A 16,253-nucleotide genomic window follows, 5' to 3' on the forward strand; every position below is an offset into this window, starting at 1 on the left:
CGCCTGGCTCGGGAGGGAAGCAGTGGCTCGGGGTCCTCTGCCGCGTGTGAGAGCTGCTGCGTCTCCGTCTCTCCCTTTCCCCCCTCAGGGGCGCGTTGTGAGGAGATGGGTGGCAGCGGGCGGGCAGGCAGCCCCTCTCTTGCGAGACTTTCGCTGCGCTGCCAGGGGAAGCCGGAGGTGGCGGCAGCTGAGAAGGCGGCCTGAGGGAGGAGGAAGAGGAAGGGATGGGGTGGGACGCAGAAGGGCAACACTTCAGCGGTCGCCTCATGCTGGGCTCACGGGCGGCGTGGGCGAGAGTGTCTCTCCCTCCCTCCCTGGCGGAGAAGGGCCGATGGAACCCCTCGCGCCAGGACGTGCTGCTTAGCATACCCTCCAGCCAGTGCAGCATAATGTAGTGATTTCCCCCTCTGACCCCTTTCATAACTCTATTTTTACAAATCACTTGTCCATCCATAGTTCAAATTTTTACTACAAGTTTTCTGTCAATCCTACCAATGTATGTAACTCTTTCCAATAGCTTTTCAACTAAATTATAAACTTTCCCCATTCTTTATTAAAGAGGTCCTCTTCCTGGTTTCTAATTCTGCCTGTAAGCTTTGCCATCTCGATGTCGTTCATCAGTTTTGTCTGCCGCTCTTCTTTGGTGGGAGTTGTAGACCCTTAGGATCATCCAGTCCAACCCCCTGCAAAACACCGTCAGTCGCAGCCAAAGCAGCCTGGCTCCATCAGTGCCGGATTTCTGTATAAACTAAGCCAAAATCCCTTATTCTGGCTGCTGATCCCTTATTTTCAAATCTGTAAGTTGACAGCTAAGGCTCTCCCACCCAGTGGCGTAGCGTGGGGGGGGTGCAGGGGGGGGCGGGCTGCACCGGGCGCAACATCTGGGGGTTAGGGGGTGCAAATCCACGGGTTAGGGGGCGCAAATCCACAGGTTAGGGGGCGCAAATTACTTGCCTTGCCCCGGGTGCTGACAACCCACGCTACGCCACTGCTCCCACCCATTCACCTTCTTTCACCACCACTACCCTTTCCACGCCACAGTTCAGTGATAGAAGAACTGCTTTGCCTGCAGAAGGTTCATTGCCCAGCCTCTCTCCAGGGAGGGCTGGGAAGGTCCTGTCGGCCTGGCAGCAGCGGCTCCCCAGCGCCTTCTCAGGCGGGGGCTTCTCCTCTCCCAGCCCAACCTGGAGAGGCCACCCGACACCTTCTGCAGGCCAAGCAGCTGCTCTGCCCACTGAGCTGAGGCGGCCCTGCAGGGGAGAGGCAGGGCAGGCAGACACGGCCACAGGATGGGGTATCTTCATGTCCCACCCAGCCCCACGGCTTGGAGGCTCTCTCCCTTCTCCAGCCCCCCAAGGACCACCAGGTGGTGCCTCGACCGCCTTCCTTCCCCTCCCGCACGGAGGGGGCGCTGCAGGCGCCTCCGCAAAGGCAACGCCGAAGCCGGCGGGCCCTTTGGCGCGCATGCGTGCTCGTTCCGCTCCCGGCGCAATGGCAGAAGGCGGTGTGGCAGGGAGACGCTCTAGCCGCGTGCTCCGGAAATTGCGTCGGCGGAACTTCCGGTCCGGGGAAGGGGACTCTCCCTTTTCCCCCTTTCCCTTCCACGCCAAGAGCTGCGATGCGTGTGGAGAAGTGCTACTTCTGCTCCGGCCCCGTCTACCCGGGCCACGGGGTCCAGTTCGTCCGCAACGACTGCAAGGTGAGTAAGGGCGCCTCTGAGCATGGGCAGAGTGCCGCTTCTCCTCAGGCAGGCAACGTGGCGGGGAGGGCGGGTCGGTCTGTGGAGACGTCACGCCCGCAGCCCATCCTTAGGGCTCCTCCATAGCGGCCTGCCTCTCGAGGGCTCGTATGATACGTGTCTCCCCTTTATGGGGCATTCAGACGTGGCTGTGTGGCCGCTGCGGTTGCTTCCCGATTGGATCGCGGGATATTCACGCATCTGCCCAGGAACCATCCCTTCACCCACCCCCCGCACTTTTCATTTCGCTTCCCCATCTGCTAAAAGTCTGTTGTTGCTTAAAAGTGGGTTGCTGTGTTTCTCAGACTTGGGTCCCCAGTTGTTGTTGCTCTATAACTTCCTGAAAGCTAGGAATGATGGGAGTTGCAGTCCAAGAACAACTGGGGACCCAAGCTTGGGAGAAACTGCTGGGGCGGCAGGGGTCTCTAACACACCTCAGTTGTGCCAGCCGAAGGTTTTGCTCTGCACTTGGCTTTCTCCTGTAACGTAGTGACAGGCCAGAAGCAGCTTTGGGAACTCCTGCCCTTCAGGGTAAACACCGTTTCCTAGGCTGCTTGGATTGTGGCAGGATCTGAACATCACAATAAATGTTGATAAAGAGATTATTGAGGGAAACCCAGATTGTTCCTCGTTGGGTGGGTGGGGAGCATTCTTGGCTGCAAAAGTGTGGCTCAGTTGACTGATAACCAGCTTGGGTCTGTGTGTCTGCGGTCCCTCATTGGAGTAGATGCCACTTTATTATCCGTCTCTCGAATGGGGCAGCTCCAGATTGACCCCTTCTTGTCTCCCCTTGGGGAGCAGGCATTGGGCTCTCTCTACCCAAAGGGCCCCTTTGTGGTCCAGGCACATCTTTTTGACCTGGGAAGCATTTTCTATTTGCTCTCTCTTCCTGCAGGTGTTTCGGTTTTGCAAGTCAAAATGCCACAAAAACTTCAAGAAGAAGCGGAATCCAAGGAAGGTCAGGTGGACCAAAGCCTTCCGCAAAGCATCTGGGAAAGAATTGACAGTGGTGAGTGTGCGAGTCAGGAGTGCTGTTGGGCACATCACTGTGCCCCAACCCCATTCAAGCAAGTGGGATTCTAGGAGTGCTGTTAAATTATTATTTAAAGGTTTTGAGGCACGGAAGTGTCACTGAGCTTGCACTGCTGGCCTGTAGCTGTGGAGCAGCTGCTGAAATGACAGAGTAACTTGAACAAACAAAGTCAAGTCTGCTGCCCCAAGATGTATTGATTTTCACTGGCGTAAGAGATTTGAGGGGACTATTAGAAGCTTTTATTCATAATGTTCCACATTCAGAGGCAGGTTGTTTGGATATCAGCTTCTATGGAGCATCAGTTATACCTTCATGTCCTATTTGTGGACATCTCTGGCATTGTGGGTAATGGAATGCTGGACTAGTTGGATGCACTTGGTCTGATCCTCCTTTTTGGTGAACTCAGCTTTGGTCCACTTGCCCATGTTTTATCTTCCACAGTGATGTTACTGCAGAGCATTCTCCATGCTCCACATCACATCACATCACAGTCACAACACCCACCCACTATGGATGTACTTAAGTTGGTGATTGGACCTTTTTGTGTTGGCATTTTTGCTGCTTTTTCTGTGAAAGGGACTTGTTGTTGATTATGGTCTTAGAGATGAGCGGTGATGCATGCAGTTCAGGAGGAGGTAAGTCATTTTCTTGCCTTTGGCTTGCAGCTCTGAGCAGCTGTGAGTTCTGTGCTGGACTTGCAAATGTTATGCTGGACTTGCCTCTTTTGAAAAATGTTTCAAAAGGAAGACAGGTGTTTGGGGCACCAGCTTGAAACCTAGTTGTCTGACACAAATTCTTCTGCTTTTAACTATGTAGGATAATTCATTTGAGTTTGAGAAACGGAGAAATGAACCCGTGAAATACCAGCGAGAGCTTTGGAATAAGACAGGTATGTTCAATTCCTATATGCGGTGGGGCAGGATTTCAAAAAACACAAGTAATGTTAGCAACTTGTTGTTTTAAACCAGCATAACTTAGCAGTTCACAGCGTGTGAAATTTAAAAGTGTCTGTGAAATTTGTGTCAGCATTTTCTAATGGTGTAAATGGAATCATGGGATGGGAGTTGAGCTAATTATCAAGTATAGCTGTTACTACTACTACTACTACTAGACTTTATATACCACCCTATACCTGCAGGTCTCAGGGAGGTTCACAGGATAAAATCAGAATATAAAACCACAAAGTACATAATCAAAGTAAATGCAACAATAACCCAATAATAGCAATAACCCCAAATATGCAATTACTGAACATCTGATGAACATGTGCAGAAGGCCATAGCACGTGATATAAACATTTCATTTGTTCAAAGTCCTATGTTGCTCAATTGTAATAAAGCCCTGTAAAATGAGTCAGTATTATCCCTCTTGGCAGGTGGAACGGGAACCTGTCCAAGACCAACTAGTGAGGTCATGGCTCAAATGCAGTTAATTTTAATATTACAATGTCTTTCTTTTTCAGTGGATGCAATGAAGAGAGTAGAAGAGATCAAGAGAAGGCGGCAGGCCAAATTCATCATGAACAGGTGAGTTGCAGTAATCCCTTTTCCCTTTGAGGCAGCAGCTGAGGGTGGAGGGCTTTGACCCCAGCTGCATGTTGTAAAATCGCGAACGTTTTGCAGTTGGGATGAGTGGAGCTATTTAACACCATTGGCAAAATTTACAGTTTGCCCTGAAGTCCCCCCCCCCCCCCAATTGGTTCTCTTGGGGTCCATTGAGATGCCGGAGAAATTTGGAAAGAACAATTTGCTTCTCATGATGTTTCTGGGGGCAAAATCAATGAACAAGATCCACCAGTTGAAAGTGGGAAAAGCGCTTGGCCTTGTTGTTGTTTAGTCATTTAGTCATGTCCGACTCTTCGTGACCCCATGGACCAGAGCACGCCAGGCACTCCTGTCTTGGTTGGCCTTACAAGGTCAAAATTGTCGGAATTACCCAATATGACCACGTGCTTTGCTGTGAGAGTGTTTTTTGTTTGTTTTTTAAAAATGGGTTTCCTCTTCATTGCTAATAGCTGGACTTTCGTGAGTGATATCTCAGTTATTTTTGACAGGCATGAAATGTGTGCTCCAATTTATTAAAATCTGCTTGTACTCTTACTTTCATTGATTTTGCAATAAGAGTGTTCCTGTTCATCTCTCCTCTCCCTCCCTCCCACCCCAGATTAAAGAAGGGGAAGGAGCTTCAGAAAGCACAAGACATCAAGGAGGTCAAGCAGAACATCCACCTTCTCCGGGCTCCCCATGCAGGTGAGGCTGGCTGATCAGGAAGTCAAGAGTATTGTTCCTAAGCAGCCTTTTGTAATATGAAATGGGTATCTTAAAAACAGTTGGCCAGTCTTGATGTGAGCTGCATGTTGACTTGTGCCCTTTGGCTCCATTCTCCCAGCTCTCAAAGCTAAGCCAGATCAGAAGCCAGAGGGGCTTCCCTGAGAATTCCACAGGGGGGTTTCTTCATTAAAATTATTTGTATGCTGCCTTTGGGGGCCTCGTCTGCCCAAAGTAAATACAGTGGTACCTTGGGTTGCAAATGCTTCGGGTTACAAACACTTTGGGTTACAAACTCCGCTAACCCGGAAGTAGTGCCTTGGGTTGCGAACTTTGCTCCAGGATAAGAACGGAAATCGCGCACCGGCGGCAGCGGGAGGCCCCATTAGCGAAAGCACGCCTCAGGTTAAGAACGATTTCAGGTTAATCCGGAACTAATTAAAATCACAATACTATACTATACTATACGATACCATACCATACCATACCATACCATACCATACCATACCATACCATACTATAAAATCACGGTACTATAAAATCACAAAAAATGCAAAAAAAACCATAAATAATCCTGACAAATGCAGCAAAATTTAATTATATTAAAAAGGCCAGTTAAAGATGGATTAGACTTAATTAAGAAAAGGTGGGTTTTTAAAGCTGTTTAAAAATGTTCAGTGTTGAGGCCACAGCAAAACCTCTTGAGGGAGAGGGAGTTCTGCAGACTGATGTTTTCCAGAGGACTATGGAATTGAAAATTTGCATTTTTAATTTCTTTTCAAGGCAAATCCAAAGAGCTGGAAGAGAAGATGGTTCACCAGTTACAGGACACCATGGAGGTGGAAGGTGCCTCCTAGAGAGCATCTCTGTTGGAGCCTATTTGTTTATTTCTGTGTCTGTAAAGCGTGAGAAGCAACCCTGTTTTTTCTCTCTTCTGCTTTGGCCGCGCTGAGTGTAGCTGCCAGAGAAGATGACATGAAGCCCATTGAAATGGACTCTCTGTGCCAAAACTGGGACGGAGGGAGTAAAATGGCTGACTTGAAGAGAATGGTTTCTTACTAGATTTTTATGCAACTCTGTTAATTCAAATCCAGTGAGATGAATGGGGCATCAAATAAAGCATTGGGCAGGAGAGACATGTGTGCCTGGAATTGAACTACTTGTTGCAACCAGCTCGTCAGTCAAGGCATAAATGGCTTGTGAAGTGATGCTTGGCAGGTAGCCCCTTAGGACTTATAAAATCCAGCATGCAGTCTTATTCTGCTTAAAGAAGAAATATTGGCACATCTATATCCTGCATGGAGCTGCCATGTACTAGCATATTTCCACAGGCTAGAGGGGGTGGGTGAGAGGCTGTGATCGACTGGTGGATTTCTGGGTGATTTGCAGTACATCAACAAAGGTTTTCAACTGTTTAATGCTAGCAACACGTAACAGTTGCTATTGGGCTGCTGAAACCAAAGACTTGAAGGGAGGAGGATTTGTGTGTGAAAAGGCTGAGAGCTCAGGGATGGAAGCACATTCACAGACAGATCTATGAGCCTATAAATCTTGGGTCTGTTTCTCATGCTTGCACTCCTCACCGAGAGGCATTGAGGGAAGAGAAAGGTCAGGCTACCCTCGTAGTGCAGGCCTGGGTAAAGGGGTGTGTGTGATGGAGATGGCACTGGACTGTCCCTCCTTTGGACTTGACCTTGGAATGGCACCACTGTCTAGGACCTGCTGGAAGACAATGGTGGGTGGGTTCCTTTCTATTTCCTGGCGGGTGGACTTCCCTTCTATTTATTGACAAGTGACAGCCATTGTCTGAGCCACCCAAAGGTGATTGTGTGTGTATGAGTGCTTAGGTGATTGGTGAATCCAATATTATGGTGTAGATTGTGGTTTAGGGCACCACAAATGTGCACCCTGAAAGCCTCCTGCTGCTGCAAAGGAGCCAGCTTCTCCTTGCCCACATCCATCCACCAGGACCACTGATTCTGACACTTATGCAGCAAAGGCACTTTGAGGTCACAGAATTCAACTTCTTTCAGTACAGAGTCCAGCAATTTGTTTTTTATTGTTTGTTTTTAAGTAGAATACATAAAAAACTACAAGTCAGCACATAAGCCAAACCAGCTTCCAAAATAGATAGGCTTTGAGGCAGTGAAAATTCCCATTTGTTTGAGTGGCACCATCAAGGTTAGGATTTCTGAGAACAGCAAAAAAATAAAAATAAAGCTTAAAAGAGCTGATTCTAAATTGAATGAATGCTAAACAACTTTGGGGAATGGTTGGGTGTGTGGTTTTTCAATGACGTAATAGGAACAACAGACATTTTTACATTTTTGTATTTTTTTTGGGGGGGAGAGGTGTTTGTATAAAAACTCACACGTATTGAGGAAACATTCCCTACAGGGGTTTTGTTATGTGGGGATTTCAATGCGAGAATGGGGGTGGGATCATGCCGAAATAAGTAAAGCTATTGCCCTAGATGAGGACAATATTAACACTAGACAGATCCTCACAAAATAGATTATCTATAAATATGGGCAAATATACTTCTATATCCCAGAATGCCCCAACCAGCTCCGGAATATGCTTTCATTTGACAATGGCTGAGAATGAAAGGAGATGCAGAGAAGGACTATATCTCAATTGTGGAGGCCGGGGACGTATGGCAGCCGCATGATGGTCAAAGAGGGAGTTTGCTGCAACAAGAGAGTCCACTGCTGGCCGATTTTGACACCTTCAGCCAACAGCTCCAAGCCATGTACACAGACCCCGTGAGGACCCAGACTGCAGATGAGCATCAGCAACTCAGATGCATAAGGCAAACAGATCCTTGTTTGCTGATAGGAAAGTGGGCTGCTGAACAACACCGATGCCCTACAGACACAGCCTCACGGGGCACTAATGCAACAGACGGGCATCGTCTCTCCCCCCTCCCCGCCCCATCACTCTCTGGGTGCTGGCTTTCCCTAGTAAGGCAGGCTCAATGCACCTCACAACCTCCCAAAATTAGGAAGCACATCAACATGGAGTCATGGAGAGATGCAGCTTTCCTGGGACACCCTCCCCACCGCACCCAACACACAAAGACATGGAGAAAGAGAGACATACCGTTGGTGTGCTGGATGATCTGATTCAGCAGCAGAGGGTAACTGGCCAGACGCTGCAGCTCGCAATCCAGGAAACTGGTGGTGGCATTCCAGGCTGCTCTCAATTTCCTGGGAATGGCAGAGAAGGAAGCAGACAGACGACATAATGTGTGATATTTTAGTGTATTTTTGGTTTCTATGGAAGCCGCCCAGAGTGGCTGGGGAAACCCAGCCAGATGGGCAGGGTACAAATAATAAAATATTATTATTATTATTATTATTATTATTATTATTATTATTATTATTATTAACATGTATCTGGGCGCCAGAGAGAGTCAGCCACCTCCAGGTTCACAAGCAGCAAAACCAGTGGGGTGAGCCTTGCTGCTCAGCTCCTGCTTGCTATGGGGCTTCTCCTTTGGGGCAGCTGTGAGACAGGAGGTTGCTCCTCATTCCAAGGACACCAAACCCAGAGGAAGCCCTGGGAACCCCTGCAATCTCACACCACCTGGAGATTGTGGTGGCATGGAACTAGAGTTTACCCCCTAACCTACACCACCTGGCTGGTTCTTCTGCACTGTTGCATTTGTCCAGGGAGTGGGCAGCCGGGAGAAGAGGACAGGCCACCTGCCCCTCCCCTCGCATGGGAAAAGAGCCCCCCAGGGACAGTGCCCAGCCAGCAGCTGAGAAGGCCCCTTCCGTGAGCTCAGCCTCCTCTTCTCACACAGCGTACCTGGATGACACGCCTGAACCGAGCATCCCTCTGCTGCTTCTCCTGAAGGATCTCCAGGGCCCCGGCCTGCTGCAAGCTGCCCTTCAGGACAGACTGCCGGAGCCCGTCAGTCGCAGCTACACCAAACTGGGGGGAAGGCAGGAAGGGGGCAGGGGAGAGGAAACAGAAATGGGGGGCATCAGGAGCTCAAGGGCCCCAGTCCACTGGAGACCCACAGGCAGCCCCCTCTCAGTTGCCGCCAGCCTCTCCGCCCTGCTCTGGGATCCTTACCTGGGAAAGCAGGAGGTCCCCGATCTCCCCAATGAGGGGCCCTTCCTCCTGCAGATCCCTCATCTTCCCCGACAGAGAACCTGGGAGGGGAGGGAAGAAACACGGGGGGGGGGGGTTAGCAAGGCAACGGGAGTGGGGGAATAAAGAATAACCCCAGCAGGGACAGGAGGGGAGATGGCCTGCTCTTTTTTTAATACCACTTTCTCAGTGGTGGAGAGACCAGGCATCTCATTTGTTTATGTCATTTGTTGGGGGTGGGTGGGTGGGATGGATATTTGGTTGGGGATTAATTTTAGTATAATTGTTCTGTTCCTTTTTTTGTTGTTGTTGTTTTATTGGTTCTGTATAGTTTGTGTTTTGTTTTAAGGGGCGGGATCAGGGCTGCCTGGGAGTGGGGCCCCAGCCAACACGATGGCTGGGACAAGTTCCACAGGGGGGGAAGCACTGGGACATCCGATCTCGGTGATCATGGGCAGGAGGCGGAGTTACGCTAAGACCAGACCATGTCATTACCGTTGTTTGAAGACTATCCCTGCCTCCGGGTCTGGCCTTGACCGGATGGATACTGGAATCAACAGGGGAAACCCACATAACCTGAAGGTGTTGCTGTGTAATGCCAGGTCAATGATGAATAAAACCACTGCCATCCACGACCTGATTGTGGATGGAGGATTTGACCTGGCTTGTGTGACAGAGACCTGGTTGGAGGAAGCAGATGGGCCTGTCCTTGCTGCTGCTTGCCCACCAGGTTTCTCTTACACACAGCAACCCAGGTCATGTGGGTGGGGAGGGGGGGTTGCAGTGATTTTTAGGAAGTCACTAGCTTGTACCAGGCGTCCTACTGGGAAGATCTAGTTTTCTGAGTGCATGTTCTGGAAGTTGGGCAATAGGGGCAGTACAGGATTCCTTCTGGTGTACCGACCTCCCCGCTGCACCAAGGATTCCCTGCCAGAGCTGCTTCAGGTCATGGCAGATTTTCTCCTGGAGACACCTAGTTTGGTTGTCCAAGGGGATTTTAACAACCATGCTGACACGACCTTACAAGGGGCCACTCGGGACTTCGTGGAAAGCATGGCCTCCATGGGGCTGTCCCTGAATAAGCTAGGCCCAACTATAGTCATGGACATGCCTTAGACCTGGTGTTCACCTCTAGTGACGTGGGTGATCTGACACTAAGTAAAAGTGAAACAAAAGAAGTGCCAGGGTCAGATCACTTCCTGGTGCAACTGGACTTCTCCGCGACCCTTCCCCTCTGCAGGGAGGTGGGACCAATTCGGATGGTCCGCCCCCGCCACTTAATGGATCCAAATGGTTTCCAGAGAGTGGTAGGGGATGCTTTATCCCATATTGATGGCCTTTCAGCTGATTCCCTGGTGGCTCACTGGAATGCGGAGTTAACCAGGGCTATTGACTATCTGGCTCCGAAGCGCCCTCTCCGATTGCCCCGTGGTTTTCTTCAGAGCTGAGGGCGGTGAAACAATCGCTGAGACGACTAGAGCGTTGGTGGCAGAAAACTCACTCCGAATCTGACCTGACACAGGTTAGAGCTCAGCGTCGAGCCTACCAAGTAGCGATAGCGACGGCGAAGAAGACTTTCTTCACCGCCTCTATTGCATCTGCAGAAAATAGTAGCAGGAGACTCTTTCAGGTGGTTCGCAATTTAACGGAACCACCTTTACCACCGGGGCCTTGTAAAGACCCCAAGATCTCCTGCAACGATTTTGCAAAGTTTTTTGCAGATAAAATCACTCATATTCGGAAGGAGCTAGACACCACCGTGGGAGCAGGGCTGGGGCGGGAGAGTGCTAGAGCTCTGTCTGGTCAAGTTGTATGGAATCAATTTCAATCTGTTACCCCCGAGGATGTGGACAGGCTGCTTGGATGCGTGAAACCAACCACCTGTCTCCTTGATCCTTGCCCATCCTGGCTAATAAAAGCAAGCCGGGAAGGGCTGGGCGATGGGCTCTGCGGGGTGGTGAATGCTTCCCTCTGTGAGGGAACATTCCCAGATCCGCTGAAAGAGGCGGTCATTAAACCGCTTCTTAAAAAAAATATCTTTAGACCCAGCCAGTATGGCCAACTATCGCCCAGTCTCAAATCTTCCATTCTTGGGCAAGGTGATTGAGCGCGTGGTTGCTGAACAACTCCAGGCACGCCTGGAGGATGCGGACCATTTGGATCCCTTCCAATCAGGATTCAGGCCTCATCATGGGACTGAAACTGCCTTGGTCGTGCTGGTTGATGATCTCCGGCGAGCTAGGGACAAAGGTGAGAGTTGTTTCCTAGTTCTGCTGGATCTCTCAGCGGCCTTTGATACAATCGACCATAACATCCTTCTGGACCATCTAGAGGGGCTGGGAGCTGGGGGCACTGTTATACAATGGTTTCGCTCCTTCCTCCTGGGCAATGTTCAGAAAGTGGTGGTGGGGGATGAGTGTTCAGACCCCTGGGCCCTCACTTGTGGGGTGCCTCAGGGTTCCGTCCTCTCCCCCATGCTTTTTAACATCTATATGAAGCTGCCGGGGGTATGGACTGGGTGTCCATCAATATGTAGATGTTACCCAGCTCTACCTCTCTTTCAAATCAGAACCAGTGAAGGCGATGAAGGTCCTGTGTGACTGCCTGGAGGCGGTTGGAGGATGGATGGCGGCTAATGGATTGAAGTTGAATCCTGACAAGACAGAAGTACTGTTTTTGGGGGACAGGGGGCGGGCTGGTGTGGAGGACTCCCTGGTCCTGAATAGGGTAACTGTGCCCCTGAAGGACCAGGTGCGCAGCCTGGGAGTCATTTTGGACTCACAGCTGTCCATGGAGGCACAGGTCAATTCTGTATCCAGGGCAGCTGTCTACCAACTCCACCTGGTACGCAGGCTGAGACCCTACCTGCCCGCGGACTGTCTCGCCAGAGTGGTGCATGCTCTAGTTATCTCCCGCTTGGACTACTGCAATGCGCTCTATGTGGGGCTACCTTTGAAGGTGACTCAGAAACTACAACTAATCCAGAATGCGGCAGCTAGACTGGTGACTGGGGGCAGCCGCCGAGACCATATAACACCGGTCTTGAAAGACCTACATTGGCTCCCAGTACGTTGCCGAGCACAATTCAAAGTGTTGGTGTTGACCTTTAAAGCCTAAACGGCCTCGGCCCAGTGTTACGATGCTAAATTACCGTATTTTTCGCCCTATAGGACACACCTTTTCCCCTCCAAAATTGAAGGGGAAATCTGGGTGTGTCCTATGGGGCGAATGCAGGCTTTTGCTGAAGCTTGGAGAGCGAGAGGGGTCGGTGCGCACCGACCCCTCTCGCTCTCCAGGCTTCAGGAAGACACCCGCAGCCTAGACAGCTCTGCGGGAGTTCCCGCAGGGCTGTCTAGGCTGCAGATAGCAGCCTGCTTCCCGGAGCATCGGGCGCCCTGAAAGCAGAGCGCCTGGCGCTTCGGGAACACATCCGCAGCCTAGGCAGCCCTGCGGGAGGTCTCACAGGGATGTCTAGGCTGCGGATAGCAGCCTGCCGCCCGGTGGGCGGGGCGCCCTGAAGCAGAGCGCCCCTCGCGCCGGGCAGACATCGGCCAGCCCCACAAGCTCGGGGGACAGCAGGGAGGCGCAGCACCGCCATCCCGCTGTTCCTCGACCTGGTTTGGTTTCCCTGACCTGCTTTTGGGGGGGAAATAAAGGGGAAAAAAATTCCTTTATTTCCCCCCCAAAAAAACTAGGTGCGCCCTATGGGACGGAGCGTCCTATGGGACGAAAAATACGGTACCCTGATTTCTCCATCAAGCCTCCCCAAACCTGGTTCCCTCCAAATGTTGCTACGGGACTCCAACTGTTGCAATTTGGATGGTGACAAAAAAGGAAACTCAGAAAATTCATCAGAAAACTCCCTGGACCATCTTTAAAAACTAGGCATGTGGTGGGGGCACAAATCTTCAGGATGCCTCCCCCCTTTCCCATGACCTTACCTTCTACGCCACCAGTGGCACATTATGAAAAAGATCTTCAGAGCCAGAAAGACCACAAAAGGCTTTCAAGACCACAAAAGAAGGATCGCTGCTTTATGGGCTGCTAACTGATCCAACTGGCTTTCAACTGACCCAGGCCTCCTAGAACTCACCTGGCCTCCTAGGAAACAAAACATTCTGCAGGATTCCCCAGCGGGTTGTGAGATCAGAGCCTGGCCAAGGACTGGAGCCAATGGGCTCTGGGCTCCAGGAACGCTCTCTCTGCCAGGCCCAGGGCACCACTGGGCAACTTCAGGAAGCTGCCAAGCACCTGGCCCAGCCCTGCATTTACCCCCAGGCAGAAGGCTCAGACAGCTGGATCTAGGCTCTCCTTAAGAGTTTCCCCAAACCCTCCCAGCTTTGCATCCCTCTGGATAATCGAGAAAATAAGGCAGGCCAGGACTGTGGTCCAGTTTCTGGCACCTCCTTAAAACTCACCTGTTTCCCCAGGTGTTGGCTGGCTAGTGGTCCATCATTTGGTCACGGTGTATTATAGGTTCCAGCGGGTTGAATCTTTTTATTATTTTTTGTGGGAGGCTTCGTTGTATTATGGAGCCGCCTTCTCTCTCTGCCTGGGTGCTCACCCACATTTGTCCCCTCTAGGCATCTTTTTAAAACATTTTTGTGCACCTAGAGGCCTTTCTTGGTGTTTTATTGTATTATTACACGAAAACTCCATATTTTCTCCAAGGAACTCAAAGTGGTGTACAGTGATGCAATGCCTCTCTCCAAATTATCCTCACAATCACCCTGTGAGGTGGGCTAGGCTGAGAGCCCGAAACCTGGTCCAAGGTCAGCCAGGGAGCTTGATAGCCAAGAGGGGACTTGAACCCTGGACACCTGGGTCCTAGTCTGGTCTGGACACCGCAGTGTATTAACAACTTGGATGGTTTTAAAGGAGGACCAGACAATGAAGGAGAAGGCAAACAGAGAGTACTAGCCATGGTTGCAATACTTTGCCTTCACAATTGGAATTAGTAATGCTTTGGAACAGGGCCGGCCCAAGACAATTTGGCACCTGAGCTGAACCGTTAATTTGCACACACACAACCTGCCCCTGCCCCCCAATTCATGGAGGTGATGGTATGGAAGAAATTTGGCTTCATCTGAAAAATGTACAAAACCAGACTTTTGAACACAACACTGTAGTCCCCACACAATGAAGCCCACAAAAATCAAGTTGTAGTGTTTTGTGCCTTCTGGAACTTGAGTCTACCTGCTTTTAGCATTCCAATTCCGACACCAAGGAAGATTGTGCAAGCTCAGTGTTGCCCCTCACCCCCTGCCCAACACACTCAGGTGCCAAGTTCAAATTCCAGCTCCTTTGTAAAGCTCACATGGTCACTTTGAGCCAATTACAACCTCTCAGCCTAACCCACCTCACCAGATGGTTGTGAGGAAACAATGTGCAAGGGAAGGGATAATGTACAAAATCTTTATCTCCAACAGATAAAAGAATATTTTTTTTAAAAAAAATATTGTGTTGGAAAAAACATTGTGTTATGATCTACTGTTCAAAAGCAGCCATCCAGGCCTAGCATGCAAAACCCTAGCCCTTGCATTGCATGGTGCCTTGCTGTGTACACACATTAACTGACAGAGATAAGGCACACCCAATACCCAATCCTGAGATTAGTTTCACAAAGACCCTGGGAAGGCAGTTGAGGGTGCGCTTGTCAAAGACCACGTTGAGATGCTCAGCGCCCAGCATCTCCACCATGTGCACCTTCTCCTCCTGCAGACCGCGCCATTGCTTGCAGAGTTCTAGGCTGCAGCGGCTGACGCTGTTGTCCCCATCCGCATACACTAAGTCTGGGATCGGTTTTTGGAAGATGCCTGTGCCTGAATTTGTTTTGTATGTGGAGATCGGTGCACATGGACCAACACACAGACTTTGCAGTAAGGCTCTATTCCAATGGTATAAGTATCAGGACGACCAGTAGATTCTTATCTGCTGCAGCCTTCACCTGCCTCTGCAACATACCGCTTGTTATCTTCCGCCTGTTCTGCCATTGAGGACTTCTTGGATACCGTATTTTTCGCTCTATAACACGCACCCGACCATAACACACACGTAGTTTTTAGAGGAGGAAAATCCGTAGGCATGCCACCCATAGGCATTCCCTCCATAACACGCACAGACATTTCCCCTTACTTTTTAGGAGGAAAAAAGTGAGTGTTATGGTGCAAAAAATACGGTAATTCTTTGTCCAGCTCCTCCCCTTTGACCTCACCGCCTTGGGTGACCCTACCAGGAGTACAGGACTCCAGACGGCTTCGCTCACAAGGATCACAGATGGTGAAAAAGTCCTCTGTATGGCGGTGGCACCTCCATCTCACCACATTAGGCTTGTCCAGCTTGGCCTCCCAGGCACAGCAAGGGACCAGAGGAAGAGGGGTGGCAGCCTGCCTGAGGGGTGCATCCACACAGCACAAACCTTGACCCTTACTCTTGACAGCCAGCTGACTCTTGGGACCACAAAGGCTCCCTCCAGTGTGGACTTAATTTATGCTTATGACCTGGACAGCTCCCCTCAGCGCCTGCTTCTCATGTTGCTATGGAAAGGCACCTAGGCTGTGTCCAAAGCCAATATCTTTCTGTGCCTGGCTTCATGAACTATGCATGGAACACAGGAAGCTTGGTAATGCTAGCCAGACCATGGATCCATCCAGTCAAATACTGTCTACAGTGACAGGCAGCTGCTCTCCAAGGTTCAGGCAAGCATCTTCCACAGCCCTCCCTAGAGACTGAATGTAGGTCCTCTGCATGCAGAACAGAGACTCATAGAATTGTAGAGTCGGAAGGGACCATGAGGGTCATCTAGTCCAACCCCCTGCAATGTGGGGCTCGAACCCACAACCCTGAGATTAAGAGTGCCATGCTCCACCGACTGAGCTATCCCATGCTCTGCCGCTGAGCCACGCGGCCCTTATCCATGGATGAGGAAGATGAAGAAGACATTTGATCTTGATTACCTTTTAATGAAAAAGAGCCACCTACTTCACACTTTCTTCTCAAACCGAAACACAGGTAGCCTTTTACATTTGCACACCTAAGTTTTGTTCTATGCCATTCCAACCAATCAATGTGTATCACCTTTGGGGAAATTGTAGCGAGGATGCCTGAGAATGTG

At 50.3% G+C, this 16,253-nt stretch overlaps 2 protein-coding genes across 2 annotated transcripts; one reads left to right on the forward strand and one right to left on the reverse strand.

The window, feature by feature from the left end:
• The first annotated feature begins 1,542 nt into the window (after nucleotides 1–1,542).
• On the forward strand, nucleotides 1,543–6,176 carry RSL24D1 (ribosomal L24 domain containing 1). Its single transcript, XM_081170717.1, has 6 exons — nucleotides 1,543–1,699; nucleotides 2,634–2,747; nucleotides 3,588–3,660; nucleotides 4,234–4,297; nucleotides 4,935–5,020; nucleotides 5,822–6,176. The coding sequence occupies exons 1-6, from the start codon at nucleotides 1,619–1,621 to the stop codon at nucleotides 5,893–5,895; spliced, it is 492 nt and encodes a 163-aa protein (XP_081026843.1). The 5' UTR covers nucleotides 1,543–1,618; the 3' UTR covers nucleotides 5,896–6,176.
• A 153-nt stretch (nucleotides 6,177–6,329) lies between these two features.
• On the reverse strand, nucleotides 6,330–9,287 carry LOC308573587 (rho guanine nucleotide exchange factor 11-like). The gene is made up of 4 exons (XM_081170719.1): nucleotides 9,122–9,287; nucleotides 8,852–8,977; nucleotides 8,141–8,247; nucleotides 6,330–7,229 (listed from the first exon to the last, which is right to left on the reverse strand). The coding sequence occupies exons 1-4, from the start codon at nucleotides 9,182–9,184 to the stop codon at nucleotides 7,136–7,138; spliced, it is 390 nt and encodes a 129-aa protein (XP_081026845.1). The 5' UTR covers nucleotides 9,185–9,287; the 3' UTR covers nucleotides 6,330–7,135.
• Between the last annotated feature and the right edge of the window lie 6,966 nt (nucleotides 9,288–16,253).

The sequence above is a fragment of the Podarcis bocagei genome (genome assembly GCF_964188305.1).
Source record: "Podarcis bocagei genome assembly, chromosome: 14".
Lineage (NCBI taxonomy): Eukaryota > Metazoa > Chordata > Lepidosauria > Squamata > Lacertidae > Podarcis > Podarcis bocagei.

What these genes read in the sequence shown, in the direction of transcription:
- RSL24D1 (XM_081170717.1), top strand. Translation starts at nt 1,619, where the DNA reads ATGCGTGTGGAGAAGTGCTACTTCTGCTCCGGCCCCGTCTACCCGGGC. An exon ending in AGAGCTTTGGAATAAGACAG is followed by an intron (nt 3,661 to 4,233) that starts GTATGTTCAATT and finishes TTTCTTTTTCAG; the next exon opens with TGGATGCAATGAAGAGAGTA. An exon ending in GCCAAATTCATCATGAACAG is followed by an intron (nt 4,298 to 4,934) that starts GTGAGTTGCAGT and finishes CTCCCACCCCAG; the next exon opens with ATTAAAGAAGGGGAAGGAGC.
- LOC308573587 (XM_081170719.1), bottom strand. Translation starts at nt 9,184, where the DNA reads ATGAGGGATCTGCAGGAGGAAGGGCCCCTCATTGGGGAGATCGGGGAC. An exon ending in GGGACCTCCTGCTTTCCCAG is followed by an intron (nt 8,978 to 9,121) that starts GTAAGGATCCCA and finishes CCTTCCCCCCAG; the next exon opens with TTTGGTGTAGCTGCGACTGA. An exon ending in GATCATCCAGCACACCAACG is followed by an intron (nt 7,230 to 8,140) that starts GTATGTCTCTCT and finishes TGCTGTTCTCAG; the next exon opens with AAATCCTAACCTTGATGGTG.